Below are 18,588 nucleotides of genomic sequence, written 5' to 3'. Positions count from 1 at the left end.
ATTGAGAGATTTTATGATCCGATCAATGGGTCAGTTTGTATCGACGATAAGGACATCAAGGATTACAATCTGAGATCCTTGAGGTCACATATTGCGTTAGTCAGCCAGGAACCTACCCTGTTTGCAGGTACCATCTACGAAAACATTGCCTACGGGGAGAAGAACGCCCGGGAATCAGATATAAGAAAGGCTGCTATACTAGCTAATGCACATGAATTTATAAGGTATGGAATCTATAGCTCTTCCCTATTGTTGTTATCTTTTACAATAATGCAAGACAGTTAGTGAACCATGTGCACAACAATGGAAAGAAAAATCAAACACAAGACACGAAAATACAACCCAGTTTGGAGAAAGCTGCCTATGATCATTTCAAGTTTCTTTTAATAGATTAAGTTCGGTAAACAATCATTCATACGAAAACCAGTCTCCATCTAAGCCAACCCTCCCTGTCTAACTCTAGTTTACACTTTTTCCACGACAGTGGGATGAAGGACGGATACGAAACATACTGTGGAGAAAGAGGAGTTCAGCTCTCCGGAGGGCAAAAGCAAAGAATAGCATTAGCACGCGCCATTCTGAAGGACCCCACGATCCTTTTACTAGACGAAGCAACAAGTGCTCTAGATAGCGTCTCGGAAAGCTTGGTTCAAGAAGCCTTAGAGAAGATGATGGTAGGTCGAACGTGCATTGTGGTGGCTCACCGGCTATCCACAATACAGAAATCCAACTCCATTGCTGTGATCAAGGACGGAAAAGTTGTGGAACAAGGCTCACACTCTGATCTAATGGCTATGGGGAATCGCAGCGCGTATGTCTCTCTGGTTAGACCACAGGGCGGAAGCTCTCCTTACCGCTGAGAAATAAAAATCCGGGATTTGGATCAAGATCATGGTTTACTCCAGTATGCAGTTTCTTGCATGTAATGGCAGCACATGAAGTTTTGTAATGTCTTCATAATGTAGTACTTCGCCACATAAGAACCAGTGTTGTCTGAGTGTTGATGTGAAGATCTCCTCCATCTGAATGACTATGTATATTGTCTTTTCTCAAGAATGGTAAGAATATCATTTACCCCTATTGTAGATTTGCTAGCTGCCTCTGTGCTCAACTGATGATCAAGCAATTAAAACCAGAGAATTATAAAACAGAAATGCAATACGTATTTGAGGAGTGTATTTAAAAATGTAATTATGATTTTTTAATAGGACAAAGTATTATTATAAATGTAGAATTATATTTTGATGGTGAGTATTTTATATAAAATATGGATATAATAAAAAGGAATGGTTAGCATATCAATACCTATGTAAAATCCATATTGTTTATTTATATAAAAAGGGATTTTACATATACGATAAAATGAAATAAGAGTGCATTTGGTTAATGTATTTGAACTCGAGGGACGGAATTACAGAAAGAATTTAGATTTTAGAAAAGAAATTAGAGAAAAAATTCGAAAGGATTGCAATTAAAATCTATCAATATTTAATAAAACATAATTTAACATTAAAATCGAAGTATTCGAAATCCTTTAAATTAAATTATCTAAACAAATTTAAAAAATTTATTATTAAGCATTTAAAGTTCGTAATTTTGAATTCTTTAATCCAAATGCGATACTAAGACATATTTACGTCTGAGCCCGGAAAAAGAGAGTTATTTCATTAAGACCCAAAAAAATAATAAAAAATTAGTATTTACAAGTTACAACAACAAAATCATTGTCAAACTGAAAACAAACACGGGTCCCACAGTCGCCGGATCTGGCGCCCCGGATTTCAACTTAATCCCCTTCTTCTTCACCTTCCCGCCGGAGTCGTCCACCGCCACATCGCCGCCCACCACCAAGCTTTCCCTTTTGGTATACCAAAACAAAATCTTATACTTCACCCTGGTTGCCAAATCCACCCTAAAACTCACCGTTGATCCGTTTGAAACAGCGTCGAGCGCTGCTGCCCACGGCAGCCCACTAGCCCCGACCAGCTGTTTCCGGTGAGCTTTCTTCTCGTGGCCCTGGTGGAACCCCGGCACCGTGTAGTTGGCTACGGGGATTCTAGAGGTGTTTTGCGTGTAAAAAAAGGTGAGGTTGATGTCAGCGTAGTTTACGCCTTTGTCCTTCATTCCATTGTTGAGCTTGAGATCGAAGTAGAGGGTGTGGTTGTTCCTGGCGGCGGAGGAATTGTCAGTGGTGTTGAGGAAAGGAACGTAGAAGCGTTCGATGGAGCAAGTGGGTTTGTAGGTGCGCAGGCTGAGCCACATAAAGAGAGCAGTGAGGCCGGAGGTGAATATGAAGCTGCAGCAGCAACGGCAGTCGTCGTCCCCGGCCATGGCTGTGGAGGAGGGGAAGTGAAGTGGATGAGAAGAAAAGGATCAGAGCAGGAGGTGTGTATGGTGGGGGATTGGGGAAGGAGAATCATGTCGTGCTCTTACCTTTACCTTTTGATCTCACATGATGACTAGTTTTTCATGTTCGCCGTTTTTCACCATGGTGAATGCTACTTCTTGAAATTTTTTAAATACAACTTCCTTGCTGTAATTATAATCATAATAAGAAGAAAGGTAATTAGAACCAACACTCTTAATATATGACAAATGTTCATTTATTATTTAAAAATTTATAAACATATTTTTTTAAATTATAACTACTCAACAAATTATCATATCACAAAGAAATTGATCGTAGTGATGTGAAATTATCATATCACGAAGAAATTCTAACTCATTCTTATATTAAGTTTGATCAAATATGAATTAATTATATAATAAATATAATATAATTATAAATTTAAAGAAAATAAAAAATAATTAATAGTACAACTTCATTTACTATGTAATTAGTTTAATTAAGATAAATCTTGTTTAAATAAGAACTTGTGAAAAAGGGAGCCAATCAACTGGAATAGTACGGACTCCATACTCAGAAGTCAGAAGACGTGTATATTCTCTCCAATATTTAACGTGGCCTTACTTTTTAAAAAAACAAGAAATGCCTTAATATTAGAAAGATTTGTTTCCGTCATGTAATGGCATTAACAGTTCCGCTATATTTTCCTTTTTTTTATTTATACTTTTGGAGTTTTGTTATAATTTATTAAAGAAAAGAAGTGATATTTGTACATTTTTAAAGTGGGATCCAATTCATTAATGCTGATATGATATGATATGATGACCCAATATTTTTGTACATTTGTTATAAGGGCACGCCTTTTTGAGTAAAAGAATCTACCTGATTGCATTCCTTATTTTTTTTATTAATTTAAACAGATTCATAAAAGTGAGTTTTATTAACTTTCTACCATCATGGTAATCATTATTGTACAGAATCTATATATAGTATCTCGTAAATAAATCCATCTGAGGGAATTTCCAATTTTACTTATTAATATTTTCCAACATGGAAAAGGAAAGTTAGTTATGAAGAAGCATAAGAATGCGGTGAAGAGAGAGACAAGAGATGAATTTTCATTCGTCAAATTACATTTTAGTTAATGATTTTGATAAGTTACCCCAATTTAAACAATCATCTAATAATGAGTCTAATTAGTCCATTTTCATTAGATTTTCATCTATTTTTTTGTGGTGATCTGACTAAAATGTTATTGTGAACTATAAATTATAACTTTATTTATTTTTTAAATTTTTTTTATGAACTAAGTGGATAATTTTTTAAATTCTTTCCATCCACTCTCGTCCAATTTTTTTACAAAATAAATAAATACTATAAGGCAAAATTGACAATTTCAAAACTCCGTTCAAAAATTACATTATTTTATAAAACATCAAGGGGGTATTACTAATTTTTCAAATAATAAGAGAGTATCTGTAATTATGCCAAATTTTGTGAGAGTTAACTGTAATTTACCCTAATATTTTTATCACACGGTGAATGTGGGGGTCTCTAATTGCAGGCAATGAAAAGGGGTAACGGGACAATCATGATCGAGCCACCCAAACGATGACATTTTATTTACTAGAGCATACGAGACAACATAAAATTTACATACAAGAACAACAAATATAAATCACTGGAAGCAGCATTTGAAGACAAAATAGTAATTTTATCATTTCGATTTTTGGAAAAATGCCCACACGATCAAATTTACTGGCTAGAGGTATCTAAACTAGAGGAGGTATAAAATTTCCAAATGAAGAAGTCAACTTACAAGGATACTAGATTTTTCGGTACTTAGGTCAAAGGAAGCATTTTACTCGTCATCTTTATAGGGGTACTCCTCAGGGATTTGCTTCAGAAGCTTCACCTGCAACTCGAATACGTCGTCTCCTTTGAGCATGTCACGCAGCCATGTGACCTCAGTTTTCATAGACACCTATATACAGGAAGAGAAAGGGTAACTGTAACGTGACAATACTAGGATTGTTACATTATCGTGCATTTATCTTGCAAGCAGGTCCCAGTTAAAATATCGACCAAATTAACGAAACAGCAGAAAGGATCACAATGGAAAGGCCAAATAAGGACCTGTACTTACCAACACTAAGATAATACCCTACTGTCAAATTCTTTTGGTTCTTTCTCTTCCCTATGCTGTTTCATATTGAAGCTTAAGTTTTTAGTATTTGTTTGGCTAATGAACTTTAGAGCTTTTAAGATGTTTTTGGAGTTAATCTTGTCGTTTATATGATCAAAACCAAAGGAGCATGTTGGTTCTTGAAGAAAAAGTTTGCATCTCCTTACTCTTTAAGAAGCTTATACAACTACTAAATTTTTTTTTTTTTAGAGCATAAGCTCCAATCTATATTGTTTACCAAAACTCTGGAGTATCTTTATAAGATATTTTTACATATAAACAAGATCGTCCAAAGAAAAATAGAATAATATGCTTAATTATCAAAACAAGACATATTTCAAAAAGACAAAGCAGAAATCATGAGATTATGCTAAAAGTTATATGTGGAAACAACACATTCAATAAGAAGGCATAGTAGAATGCCCGCTTAGGAAAGAACATTAGATATATGAACAAAAGGAGTTTATAGAGGGGAGAAAGCTTACCATCTCTAGAGCTCCTCTGACAACTCCACTTAAAATGTTGCAATAATGAAGACCTTGACAGGTATCCGGAAGCTCAACAAAGTCTACCAAAGGATTATCCTCCAAAATTAAACTGCAGGTTGTCCCTTCCGTATCCCAGTTCGTGACAGATGCAGTGACCCCCAAGAACATTTTGAATCCAACCTGTTCATGTGAAATTTAATAGTAATACAGAGTTTTTTTTTTTTTTTTTTCAAAATACCTTATATACTCGAAAGACTAATCCATAGATAAAGTAACAAATCTTCAGCCATAGACTCTCCAGAGTGCTACCCATAACTCATAAGCCACCATTAAAACGATGTATGCTAAAAGTGAGATCATGGTAGCAAACTTGAACTTGGGGAAAATATTTACTAGACTAAAAATGAACACATCATAAAGACAAACTTCTTCCTGCTTTTCCATCTTTCCGATTTCCTCACAAATCACGTTGGTGACCACTGTGAGACAAGTTCTAGAGTAAAGGAAACTGTAACCCTAACTTCACAAACAACTCAAATTCAATAGCACAATTAACAGCAAGACTGAGAAGAAATAGCACGAGAAAACCTTGGCGATGACTTCAGCTGTTTCCCTAAAATCAACACATCTCGATACATTAGATTTCGCGAGAAATTCATCTACTAGCCGGACCCCAATATTATATCCCCTGCAATGAAACAACACCAGTAATTAACAAATTCATCACACTAAAAAAAGAAGAAACTGAAATACGTCATTAAGTCCTGAAACTCAAGCAACATTGCAATTACATTAAAAAAAAATTAACATCGGAGAAAAAAAATGACAATCAATCACATTTGATCGAGCTGCTTGTTGACCTCATCCACCTCCTCCAGATCGGTGAGCAATTGGCGCACGATAGCGCCGTACGTCAGAGTAAACAGCTCCGCATTCTGCCAGCATATAATCAAATAATTAACCGAAATAACAAAATTAACACAAACAATTAACCAAACGGAGTAATGTAATACTCAGAATCAAATACGCAAAGAAAACAAACAAAGAAAACAATCGATTTTGGTTTCTCCACAAACGATACTTGCCACGCGATCAACACTGGCGAAAATCGCATCACCGGACTTGGGAGCGGCGGGAGCCATGAGAGACGGGAGAGAGGATTTAGATCTTCGAATAGGGAGAGTGAGTAGAGATCCGAGTCCGAATTACGACTAAAGACTCCTGGCAGAAATGTGGGAGTGGAGGCCGAAACAACGCTTTCTTGAAAGTGCAGCGGCTGTGGACTAAAAGCGTGGTATAAAATCTACTTACATATTAACAATAACTAGTTCAAGAATACATAGCATGAAATTTGAAATTCGACCTCTTTTCTTTTTCTTTTTCTTTTTTTCTTTTTTCCCTCATTTAATTTACCTAGTAAAGATAAATGAACTTTTAAATAGTAGTAAAATTAAGTAATCTACTACATCAATATTATTTGAAATGACATATATTCTTTAGGATTAATTACCGTTGGAATTTAAACACCCTTTAAAAATATAAAATTACATTTTTTCAAAAAAAAAAAAAAAAAATTCACTTTCTCCTCTTTGAAAAATCTCTGTTTACACCCTCTCCCCTTCTATTAGAGTTTCGGTAAAAAATATTGACGAGCGCATACAAAATTACATAAATTTTTAATTTTGTCTCTCGTTTAATATTATCATGTATGTTTTTATACTTATAAAGGGTAATATAATATATATATATATAGTGAGTTCAACATCACTGCATTTTTCCCCTTAGAGGTACAAAATTATTATATTAAAACATTAAATGAGGGGTAATTGAAAATGTATATAATTTTTTTTTTGCTTAAATCAGCGCTTTTTAGTCAAATCCTAACGAAAATAGATCAAATATAAATAATAAATTTTCAAAAGAGATGTAAAGGTTTGAATGTAATCAACCCTATTTACAATAGATTCCACTTTTATCTAAAATAAAAATATTATTTGTAACAATAATATGTTCATTTGAAATCCATCGTAATGGCACAAAATATAATTTAAAATGAAAGTTCAAAGGTTTCAACTCTTATGTCGCGTGAATTTATCAAAACAAGTGATGGATTCAAAATCCTTCAATCCAAACACGACAGTTGATAAATTCTAATGTGCTTGTGCTTAAATTACTCACTAAATTGCAAAGTATAAGATATGAGCGATATTAAAAAAGTGTTTGATAATCTTTTTCGGGAAGAAGTGTATAAATTCCCAAAATAAAATGTTAGAAGCTTATAAGTTCTCTTTTTTAAAAAGAAATAAAAAATAATATTGTCGACTTATTATAGGATCTTAACAAATTTATCATTACTAAAATTTTATAAATTTCACAATTTATTTTATCCAATACTTTATGAACTTATTTTTAAAATGAGATCTAACTTCTTATACGCTCTAAAAACAACTTATAAAATATATAAATGTATAAATTTAGAAATACACTCCCCTCTTCTAAATTTTGGTGTAATTACACGTAAACTCTCTATGGTTTGAAAAATTACATCAAGCACTCATGAGGTCTGTTTCAATCTAACAAATTAGGTCATACGTTAGTCAAAATTAACCCAATTTGCTGATATTAACAAAAAAATTAAGAAAAAAATGTACATTTACCTCCAATTGAATTATTACTAACTTATTGCAGGTAAAATGAATATTTTTATGATCAAACTATTCTCATATATCTTTACGCGTTAATGCACATGAAAAGGTACATCTTCACTGTTATAAGGGTAGTTTAGTTCGAAAAAAATTATTTGACCTACAATAAATTAGTAATAAATCAATCAAGAATATATATTATTTTTTTTCATTCATTTTTTCTACTAATATCGCCAAATTTAGTGAATTTTGACTAATAGTGGGACTAATTTATTAGATGAAAGCAAACATCATTGATGCTAAATGTAATTTCTCAAATTATGGACTAATTTGTTTGAGGGTATTTTAGAACATATATATTTAGCATCCAAAGTTAGTTATACTTAAACCCTCAACTTATTTGATAACTAACAGTCGACTGCACTCAACGTATGTCCAAAAAAAAAGAAAAAAGCAAAATTTACATGTTTATGAGGAGAAAAAAGACGGTAAGTACACCTTTCGTGAATTATAATAGCATGAATATATAAACTATATGTATAAAAAAAATTAATAAAAATTAGATACCGGCAATTACTATCTTTCAAAATTATGTATTTTGAATTACTGTATACGAAGTTAATTTTTCTAAACACTCCCTATTTAATTAATAGTATAAATGCAGATATTCTCATATATATTATTTTACGACGAGGGTGATCATTTATAATATTTGTAGTAATTGATTGTAATTTTTAAATTAATATATCTTTAACTTTATTATTCAATTATAATTTAAAAATAATTATAACATATAACAATAAATATATTTAAAAAAAAAAAGACAATGCATGTCGTCTAACATGTATTGAATTTTTTTTTGGATTACATAAAATTTACGTACAATTACAATAAAAATTAAAAAAACAGTATAATTATTCTAATAATAATTAAAAAAAAAAACAAAAGAACGGATTATCTTTCATTTCAGACACAACAGAAGCATTCCTATTAAAATAATAGAAAATGATGTATGGTTTTTTTAATGACAAGTTGCCGTCGATTCAACGGCACACACACAAAAGCGGTATTTTTTGAACGGTGTTGTTGTATTTTTTATTTATTTATTTATATAATTTATCTTTATCAAAAAAATAAAATACGATTTTGTGATTCATAATTATGCAATTAATTATAGTTCACCTAAATTTGTTGGACCTACTCAATTATTTTCCTCCACACCCCTTACCCAAATCCCCAACCCTGTTGGGGCGCGTGGCACCCATATTTCTTTCATTCTTATAATTATTATTTAAACAAAAATAATAATGTAGGCAATATTATTTTAAAATCCCAAAATAAAAAAAATAATAAAGATAAATTACGACGAGTTATTTAATATAATTATATATTTTTTTATTATTTAAAACTTTATCAATATTACTTAATTTTAATGATTGTCTAATAATTTGTCCAATTCGTTGACTTTTAGTAGATTTTATTCCACTTTTTATGTTGATTTAATATTCTATATTATCATTTTACTTATTTTTAAATTTTCTGGGCTGAACATTTTTTTAAAAAAAATTATATATTTATAGGGTTAAATGACTAATTTTCACTAAATTCCAATAATATAGATAGAAATATTTATTTAATATATATATTTTTTCTCATGTGGGGCCTCTTAATTTGTCTACGCTATTAAATTTGATACGTTTTAAAAACATCTTATAAAGTATACGGGTTTATTTTTTTATCAAATAAATTTAATCAAACACCTTCTAAATTATATAAAAAATAAAAAATGAACTTCAATTATTTATCTAATTCTAGCTCAATATGCATTAAATTAAATTCAAAATCAAGCATTTAAAATTGCTTCCTCCTCTTTGTTCTTTAAATTATATTACGTAATAACATAAATATGAATATTCTTATAAAGATTTTCGTATTTAAAATTTATATTTAAGAATAGAGAGACAATATTTTAAATTTAAAATGAAATAAAATAATTTATGCGTTACATTAAAATGATAGTAATACAAGAACAATTAAATAAATTAAGGATAAGTATACTCCCATCTCCTGAAGTTTTAGTGTAATCAAACGTAAATTTCTCGTGGTCTGAAAATTTACATATAACATTTTTAAAATTTGATTATGTCTAATAAATAAGTCTATTCTTCAATCGAAATTTAACGAATTTGTTGATATTAACGAAAAAATCGAAAAAAATCTATATTTACCTCCGATTGACTTATTGTTGACTTATAGTATGTCTAATAATTTTTTTATGATCAAATTACCCTCATACGTCTTCACATGTTAATGCATTTGAGGATATATACATATTTACTGTTATGAGGATAATTTTATAAAAAAAAATTGTTTAATCTATAATAAATTAGTAATAAATTAATAAAAAATAAATATCAAATTTTTATTCAATTTTTTTGTTAATATAAGTAAATTTAGTAAATTTTGACAATAAAAAAACTTATTTTTAGTTATAAATAAATATTAGAGGTATTATATATAATTTTTCAAACTACAATAAATTTATCTGTACTTGTAAGAAATCTTAATTAAGGAAAAAAAAAGAAAAAGAAGAAAGCAAGTGTGCAACGGAATAATAGAGCGCGTGGAAGTGTGGTGGTCCTCACGCTTCCTAATAATCTCCGCCATTCAAAGAAAAGGACAACTTGCCTTTGCCGTATTGTATTCGTGCTCTACACGTCATCCAAACACGTGGCCTTATATTATAGGCTACTGGTGAAGGCAATTTTCTTTCTAAGTCGGTATCCGCGCCTATATAAGGAGGCGTTTCTCACCGTTCTTTCTCGTTCATAGTAGAATTTCAATCCTCTCCAATCCTCTATCATCTTCTCCAAATATCTCTCTAGGTCTTATTTTCAAGGTGAGGCTGCGAGTTCTTGATCTCTTTATCCGTGTGTATTCTATAGCTTGATCTCCTGTTGGATGATTTCTGGTTTAGGTTATGATTTGAAAAATCGGGTTTTTTGATTTATTGGTTTTGGTATTGGGGCCTCTGTGAAGAGTCTCCGATTTTGATTAAGCTTCCCCTTGATTGTTTGGTTGTTGAATTTTGTGTATAAGGGGGGGGGGGGGGTTAATTGGGGGGGGGGGGTTAATTGTTGTGTTAATTGGTAGTTGGTTTTGTAGGTTTAGGGTTAATATGACTGGAATTGTTGGGGATGTTTGTTAGTTTGTTTACTGATAAGCCGGTTTTGATCGTACAGATGCAGATCTTCGTGAAAACTCTTACAGGCAAGACCATCACCCTTGAGGTGGAAAGTTCGGACACCATCGACAACGTTAAGGCCAAGATCCAGGACAAGGAAGGAATTCCCCCGGACCAGCAGAGGTTAATCTTCGCCGGAAAGCAGCTTGAAGACGGACGCACCCTCGCCGACTACAACATCCAGAAGGAGTCTACCCTTCACTTGGTCTTGCGTCTCCGTGGTGGAATGCAGATCTTCGTGAAGACCCTCACCGGCAAGACAATCACCCTTGAGGTGGAAAGCTCTGACACCATCGACAACGTCAAGGCCAAGATCCAGGACAAGGAAGGAATCCCCCCGGACCAGCAGAGGCTGATCTTCGCTGGCAAGCAGCTCGAGGATGGCCGCACCCTCGCCGACTACAACATTCAGAAGGAGTCTACCCTCCACTTGGTCCTGCGACTCCGTGGTGGAATGCAAATTTTCGTGAAGACCCTCACAGGCAAGACCATCACCCTTGAGGTGGAAAGCTCCGACACCATTGACAATGTCAAGGCCAAGATCCAGGACAAGGAAGGAATCCCCCCGGACCAGCAGAGGTTGATCTTCGCTGGCAAACAGCTCGAGGACGGTCGCACCCTTGCCGACTACAACATCCAGAAGGAGTCTACCCTCCACTTGGTCCTGCGTCTCCGTGGAGGCATGCAGATTTTCGTCAAGACCCTCACTGGCAAGACCATCACCCTGGAAGTCGAGAGCTCTGACACCATTGACAATGTCAAGGCCAAGATCCAGGACAAGGAGGGCATCCCCCCAGACCAGCAGAGGCTTATCTTCGCTGGTAAACAACTCGAGGATGGGCGAACACTTGCTGACTACAACATCCAGAAGGAGTCCACTCTCCATTTGGTGCTGCGTCTCCGTGGTGGTATGCAGATCTTTGTCAAGACCCTCACCGGCAAGACCATCACCCTTGAAGTTGAGAGCTCCGATACCATCGACAATGTGAAGGCCAAGATTCAAGATAAGGAGGGGATCCCACCAGACCAGCAGAGGCTTATTTTTGCTGGAAAGCAGTTGGAGGATGGCCGCACCTTGGCGGATTACAACATTCAGAAAGAGTCTACCCTGCACTTGGTTCTGAGGCTCCGTGGTGGTATGCAGATTTTCGTGAAGACCCTTACAGGGAAGACCATCACCCTTGAAGTTGAGAGCTCGGATACCATTGACAACGTCAAGGCAAAGATCCAGGACAAGGAGGGTATCCCACCGGACCAGCAGAGGTTGATCTTCGCTGGAAAACAGTTGGAGGATGGAAGGACCCTGGCTGACTACAACATCCAAAAGGAGTCCACTCTCCACCTTGTCCTCCGTCTCCGTGGTGGTTTCTGAATGTTGTCCGATCAATGCTGGTGCCATGGTTGTTTGTGGTGGATATGTCTGGTGTCTCTGTTCGTGGTGTCTGTCTGCTTATGGTGTTTGTTTCCTGTTTGCTATCTGGTTTTCTTCTGTTGTGAGCCATTATTGAATGGCTATGTCGATCTTTTATGTTTGTTGAAGATGATGCGTTGAAGAATTATGGGAGTTTACCCCTATGAATAATATTCTACTTGTAATTATTTCTCTCATACTTGTTCTTCGATGTTCTGGTGATATTGATATATATTTTGGATCGTTCATTATGGTGATAGGAAATACATATTTTTGGTTGCAAGAACTTATCCGCGACCGAATCCTACCTTTTCTTTGTTTTCTGAATTCAATCTCCGTGAATCTATGGTAGAAGATAGGTTACATGTATGCTTCTGGTGTTGAAGTGATCGGTTTGCAGTTAGCAGTGTTCTTTTTTCCCTAATCGGCTGGATGGTAAGTTTATGTATCGTCTTGGATTCCCTTTAAAGTGAGAAAACAATTGATTTCCTGTGACGGTATTAGTAAGTCCTTATTCACCTGTTTGGTTGTTCATCTGTTTGGTTGTTCATATTGAGTTTTATAGTTTGCTGGTCCATTTGGTTCTATCATCTTTGTTGGGTTTATACTAATGTTTAACAGGCTGAGACGAGTTGCATTCAAACATACACAGTACTGAGCCCCGTTTCAGTTTTCTACACGTTTGAGTTGTCATCATCTATAAGAGCTATGATTTGTTGTGTTATTAGGCCTCTTACAATAACGCTCCGTTTCATCTCTTCATGTTGAGAAGGAAGGATGCTTGTTTCAGTTGCAAGCCCTGCCCTTTTCTTTAACCTGGTTGTTCATTGTTCTTCATTCGGAGCTGATATTCAATGGGCATGATGCTGAATTCTCTTTTACGCTTTTATCTGTCCACTTTCAGGCCATGAAATCAAATGGACTTATCCTCCGCTCCACCCCCAACTTTCTTTGTTTGGTTTTGGTGAAAAATGGATGATTAAAAAAATTCCAAGTGAAAATGTATAGGGAAAGGAGCGTTTGGATACTTTAATCGGACCTACACAAAACTTTTCGGACAAGTATAAAAACAAAGAGATAAACATTTTATATTTATATTATTTGTATTCCAATGCTTTATTTACTGTCATTGATAGTATTTTTTATTTTATTTAAATTGAATAATTTCGATACGAATTTTGATGAATATTTTTATTTATAAAAGAAGGGTAAAATAAACTTTGTTCTCCTAAACTATCTCTGATGTAATACTTATCCTCTTAAATTAATAAATATAACACTTATCCCTTTGATTGGATCAAAATGCTCCTCATATTTTGAATAATTATATTATCTTGAATATATATTTTAGTATTTTGCATATTGAATTATTTTAATAAGAAAAGAATTTAAATTACAGGTGGAGTATAAATTAATATACATAGTAGATGTACAACAAATATAATTAACCAATAATTCATTATGCTTTTTCAAAAAAATTGACAAATATATATGTATGCGCTTAATCAAAAGTTAAATATTTTTTTAAATTTTTTTAAAGAAAATATATTCAAAAAATTATTTAATTACTCATTTTTATCTAAAAGAACAAATAGTTAGTACCTTAGTTTTATTCCAAAATTAATAAAATCTTTTTATGAAATTATTTTGTGTATTTGTTGTATTCATTCATTATTTAACTTGGAGTCTGTAAAATATAATAACATTCAGACTATTTAATTTACTAATTTTTGATTATTTTATTATAATTAAAAGATAGTTTTTTCAATTGAAAAAATTTAATTAAACTTAAAATACAAAATTATTAGAAAAAGAAATTTTTTGAACTATATATAATATAAACACGAAAGTGTCTAAAAATTTAACTATAGAGAGTAAGTGTTATATTTGTTAGTTTTTGGAGGAGGTACGTGTTACATCAAACATAATTCAGGTGGGCAAAGTGTACTTTATACTAAAAAAATGGTACTAATTAGGTTTTTTATTTAAGTATATCATTAAATTATTTATTTTTTAATATAAAATGAAGAGAAATAACTAATTGGTAAAATTATAAAACTACTATGTTCTTCTCAATATATATTTTTTTCATACCAAATAAAGAAAAGTATTTTAAATTTACTTCTCTTTCAATCATATCAAACAATGAGGAAAATCTATACCAATATTAAAGCTTAAAAATAGTTCTAATACGGTGTCGTAATACATGGGAAATAATATAATTTATACTATATAAAAAAGAAAATTCTATTTTGATTATAGCATAGCGATTACTTGCACCGTAATACTAATTTTTTAAATTATAACAAACATTCTTATATAGTTTCAAACACCCCTATTCAAATTCTTTTCCTCATTTATGTGATCTATACTATCTATCTATACTAATATGAAATTTTCACCCATCCAAATATTTTTGTATCAATAATATCCCTAAATTAATTTTATTTTATTTTATATATTTTAAATATAATTTTTTGATTTATATATTTTATTTTTATTTATAATATATTTTAAAATATAAATAATTATTTATTATATGCACGTAGAGACAATTTGCCATAACAACTAATATATATAAAAAAAACTCAATAACAAAAAAGGGCCCAATGACAATGTGGGCAGCTTTTTACTTCTATTTCATCCATCGTTTGATGGGCCAAATTACTAGATGCCCATTTCGCCAAACAAATCGGCCCATTACTCTGACCCTACTTCACATTACCAAACCCGTGAGTTCATGGGCCGGGTACTTAATCATCACATGAGACATCTCTACATGATGATTGCCACGTGTCCAAGCACCCCCAATCCGCGAAGCAGGATATAGGATCCCTTCTCGTAGTCTTCCTCGCGGCCGACCTAATCCCAATCCCAATCCCAACCCCAACCCCAACCACGCTGCTTTTTAAAAGCCTCGAAGTTCCACGAGGGCCACCGTCTTTATTCCTCCTTTTTCTCTCTGTTTTCCCCCAATTGGATTTGGGCTTTCCTTCTTTCATTCTCTTCTCTCCATCTTCAATTCGTATTCGGCTCAGGTGATCTCCTCTGCCCTTTGTTCCTCTACTCCTCTCAGATCTCTATGGATTAATCGTGATTGATTTTGACGGTCTGATGTTGATTTTGTTCGTTTCATTTTTCCTGTTGTTAATCGAGTTTGTTTGTGTGGTGCGTAATTGAAGATTTTGCGTTTTGTGATTTCCTTTTGAAATTTATTTAGAAGGGCTTTAGGTTGCTTTTCTAATTTTATTTTCCTACTAGTTTGTTAGGGTTTTTCATGTACGGGTTTTCTTGGGGGTTTAGATTGTTGATTCTTTCCGTTATCTGTGATTGATATCATTCTATGAGCCGATTTGACGCCGGCCCTTTTATTTCCCCTGTTGAATTGTTAGCCCGTTCAAGCGAGAAGGCCTGTAGAATAGGATGTTTTTAGAGTTCTTGGAGGTTAATGTGTTGTGATTTTGATTGGACTTCTCATATTGTTCCTGTCTGATTTTGCGGATTTTTGTTTGAATGAAATGGATGTGATCTCCGGACTTTTGGGTTTCTTATAACTTGAACTTTAAGCTGTTGTTGCTTCTTAAAATCTGGTGGTCTTGATGAGTCTGCTGTCACTTGGGAATGTTTATTAATCACCAGTCATGTTTTTGCTGGTTAATGATGCTAAGTTGTATGAGTAGTTCTGAATCCTCCTACGGTACTATATGGGTGTGGCCTTCAGTAAATAAATGAGGATGGCTTGTGACCTACAATGCTATTTTGCAAAACTTGATCTGGAGGCCTCCATATTATGTCATTAGATTAATTGAACTGTATGCTCAAGAATTTCAGGCTACCTTTTCAGAGAGCATGTGACGTGCCATGTTATGTTGGTTAATTATCTGTTTTTTTGTTTACCTCCTTGATTAGGTGTGAGCATTCAGATCTAGGTTGAAAGGTTCTCTTGTTTGCGTTTCCTGCATCAGCCAAGTTTCATGTCTGATCTTGATATCCAGGTTCCAACTGCTTTTGGTATGCATTTCTTCCTTATCTTCTCTCTTTCCTAGCCACCCAACACCCACACACACACCAAAAAAAAAAAAAAAAAAAAGAAAGGAATGATTAAATTCGATAATTACTTTGTTTGTTTCAATTTTTATCTTGCTTGAACTCAAATTTGGAGAGGTTGAATATAGTAAATAAAGCTTTTAAAGAAGGATACTGGTAAATAATAAGTTAGGGGAAAAAGTTGATCTAAGCTTGGAGGCTTATTTTGATGCAAAGACATTAGAAGTCCTTTTCTCGTTCTTGGGACCGACTAAATTAGTGCTTCATGTGATGGATAGATCCTTTTGCTGATGCAAATGCTGAGAATTCGGGTGCTGGGGCAAAGGACTATGTTCATATTCGCATACAGCAGCGGAATGGTCGGAAAAGCCTGACAACTGTGCAGGGATTGAAGAAAGAGTTCAGCTATAACAAAATCTTGAAGGATCTTAAGAAAGAGTTTTGCTGCAATGGTACTGTTGTTCAGGACCCAGAACTAGGCCAGGTTTGAGTTGATTCAAGTCTTCCTTTACTTTCTTTTTATTTCTTTTTCTTCAGAGAGAGTAAACATTATTCCCTTATATTTTTCTTTTTCCTTTTGTCAAGGTTATTCAACTACAAGGTGACCAGCGGAAGAACGTTTCAACTTTTCTTGTTCAGGTGATCACCCTGTCACGGTTTGATCTTTACATGTATTGACATGGGAACAAGTTTATTCAGAAGTAAAAATGTCAAAACTGAAGAATAAGAAAGAAAAAGGATGAACATTGTTTTTTTCCTGGATAAATAAAATAGTAAATATATTGAGGCATTTACCATGGTGTTGATGTTTGTGCTCAGTTAAGTTTGTGTACAAGACTATATCCTATTAACGTAATCCTTGGCTTTTGTTAACAGGCTGGAATTGTGAAAAAGGAGCATATCAAGATCCATGGTTTTTGAGCTGTAGCGTCCGCTTGTCTGCCACTCGATGTTGCATCATGTGAAGTACGATATGTGAAGAAGTTGTTAATCAAGTTAATTGTAATGCTTATGTGGTTGTCTGATACCCTATGATACTTTACTATTTACCTCTTGGTTTAGTTGCGTGTATCATGTGTGATGTTGATTGAAGGCTTGCTAGTGTTGATGGATATGAATAATTGTGATGTGCTCGATTCAAATACTATAAACCAACTTGTCTTCTTGTGTACCTTTCATTTGCACCCTTTTCCATCTATCTATTGATGCTAACTTGAGGGGAGTTTTCCTGGGGGAAATGAAATCATACTCCAGGTTGAGGGGTGCAATTTTAACAGATTGCGACTGTTTGATACATATTTATTGCTTGCAAAATGGGCTGGAATTAATGATGTACTATGTTTACATCTGAAGCAAAAGGGCTCTAACGAAAGCTATTTTCTTTAAACACTCGCACGCCATATAGATGCGCACACTTGAAAGTTGGAATACGAGAACTTTTATGAAGAAGTGTTGTTCTGAACCATTGTGTTTCTCCTGTCCCTTTCTGAGGAGGGGTTGTAATGTTCTAGAGGTTTGGGGAGGGTGTTTATTCTATTTCTATATAAAATACGAGTTTACCTGAGAAGATATGGAGTTTTATTTGAGTATTTGTGATAAACAAACATAAAGACATTGAGTTTCTAAAGTATCTTGTTTAGCAATATTTGTGATTTGTCTCATGAAGGATAGAAATTTGCCGTATGTGAAATAGTGCTTTAAGAAGATTGGAATAAATCCCTTCCATTAAACCTCACTCGGCATTTTTTAAAAAAAGAAATTTGATGTATTTATTTTTTTTAGAAAATTGTAAGTGCTAAATTTATGTTGGAAATTGGAGAGGATGGAAGTATAATTTGGTATGGTTATAGGATTAAAATTGTATTTTGTCGGTATATTCTTCACAATAAATTTAGGACAAATATATTACATCAACAAATGATTGCAATATCCAAATTAAGAGTGACGTATAAAGCATGTGTTAATTTGTAGCGAATTCAGCAATATCTGCGACTGAATGGGTTATTTGTCTTTTAGCCACAATGCTAAAGTGCAGTAAATGTGTTATTTGTTTTAGTTCAAATTTAAAATCAGACAAGATTAAAAGTGCCACACCTATAATTGCAGGATCTACAACCCATTTTCCTACTTAACCAATTATAATTTATACACAAGTTTCCTGCTGTAAGATAATTACTCCCAAATTAAGTAATATTTAGCAAAAGCCTAATATTTTATTTCA

General features: G+C 33.5%; 5 protein-coding genes across 5 annotated transcripts in view; 3 read left to right on the top strand and 2 right to left on the bottom strand.

Annotated features, from left to right (window-relative positions):
* The window catches only part of LOC105176721 (putative multidrug resistance protein), a 4,738-nt gene extending 3,685 nt beyond the window's left edge, over positions 1–1,053 (top strand). The window contains exons 6-7 of the mRNA XM_011099619.2: positions 1–224; positions 485–1,053. The exon at positions 1–224 is cut by the window's left edge and continues 1,698 nt beyond it. Of these exons, the coding sequence (XP_011097921.1) occupies positions 1–224; positions 485–860 (600 nt within the window). The 3' untranslated portion in view covers positions 861–1,053. The remainder of the gene's footprint in view (positions 225–484) is intronic.
* Positions 1,641–2,550, bottom strand: LOC105176771 (protein NDR1). The gene is made up of 2 exons (XM_011099675.2): positions 2,434–2,550; positions 1,641–2,333 (listed from the first exon to the last, which is right to left on the bottom strand). Exon 2 carries the CDS (start codon positions 2,329–2,331, stop codon positions 1,708–1,710), a length of 624 nt encoding a protein of 207 aa, XP_011097977.1. The 5' UTR covers positions 2,332–2,333; positions 2,434–2,550; the 3' UTR covers positions 1,641–1,707.
* LOC105176720 (trafficking protein particle complex subunit 3) lies at positions 4,082–6,281 on the bottom strand. The gene is made up of 5 exons (XM_011099618.2): positions 6,106–6,281; positions 5,858–5,955; positions 5,609–5,708; positions 5,018–5,200; positions 4,082–4,331 (listed from the first exon to the last, which is right to left on the bottom strand). The coding sequence occupies exons 1-5, from the start codon at positions 6,160–6,162 to the stop codon at positions 4,209–4,211; spliced, it is 561 nt and encodes a 186-aa protein (XP_011097920.1). The 5' UTR covers positions 6,163–6,281; the 3' UTR covers positions 4,082–4,208.
* On the top strand, positions 10,450–12,517 carry LOC105176719 (polyubiquitin). The gene is made up of 2 exons (XM_011099617.2): positions 10,450–10,564; positions 10,908–12,517. The coding sequence occupies exon 2, from the start codon at positions 10,908–10,910 to the stop codon at positions 12,279–12,281; it is 1,374 nt and encodes a 457-aa protein (XP_011097919.1). The 5' UTR covers positions 10,450–10,564; the 3' UTR covers positions 12,282–12,517.
* Positions 15,185–17,538, top strand: LOC105176718 (protein translation factor SUI1 homolog). Its single transcript, XM_011099616.2, has 5 exons — positions 15,185–15,358; positions 16,230–16,331; positions 16,646–16,851; positions 16,953–17,006; positions 17,244–17,538. The coding sequence occupies exons 2-5, from the start codon at positions 16,295–16,297 to the stop codon at positions 17,286–17,288; spliced, it is 342 nt and encodes a 113-aa protein (XP_011097918.1). The 5' UTR covers positions 15,185–15,358; positions 16,230–16,294; the 3' UTR covers positions 17,289–17,538.

This window comes from Sesamum indicum, linkage group LG14 (assembly GCF_000512975.1).
Source record: "Sesamum indicum cultivar Zhongzhi No. 13 linkage group LG14, S_indicum_v1.0, whole genome shotgun sequence".
In the NCBI taxonomy this organism is placed as follows: domain Eukaryota; kingdom Viridiplantae; phylum Streptophyta; class Magnoliopsida; order Lamiales; family Pedaliaceae; genus Sesamum; species Sesamum indicum.
The sequence above is the reverse complement of the archived record's forward strand: the minus strand, read 5'-3'. Positions and strand labels throughout refer to the sequence as shown.

Bases quoted from the DNA above. Each gene is read 5' to 3' on its own strand.
- LOC105176720 (XM_011099618.2), bottom strand. From the start codon at position 6,162: ATGGCTCCCGCCGCTCCCAAGTCCGGTGATGCGATTTTCGCCAGTGTT. The intron at 5,709-5,857 runs GTGATTGATTGT...GTTTCATTGCAG, and splicing joins AACAAGCAGCTCGATCAAAT to GGGATATAATATTGGGGTCC. The intron at 4,332-5,017 runs GTAAGCTTTCTC...TCCTGTATATAG, and splicing joins TCAGAGGAGCTCTAGAGATG to GTGTCTATGAAAACTGAGGT.
- LOC105176771 (XM_011099675.2), bottom strand. From the start codon at position 2,331: ATGGCCGGGGACGACGACTGCCGTTGCTGCTGCAGCTTCATATTCACC.
- LOC105176719 (XM_011099617.2), top strand. From the start codon at position 10,908: ATGCAGATCTTCGTGAAAACTCTTACAGGCAAGACCATCACCCTTGAG.
- LOC105176718 (XM_011099616.2), top strand. From the start codon at position 16,295: ATGTCTGATCTTGATATCCAGGTTCCAACTGCTTTTG. The intron at 16,332-16,645 runs GTATGCATTTCT...TGTGATGGATAG, and splicing joins CCAGGTTCCAACTGCTTTTG to ATCCTTTTGCTGATGCAAAT. The intron at 16,852-16,952 runs GTTTGAGTTGAT...CCTTTTGTCAAG, and splicing joins AGGACCCAGAACTAGGCCAG to GTTATTCAACTACAAGGTGA.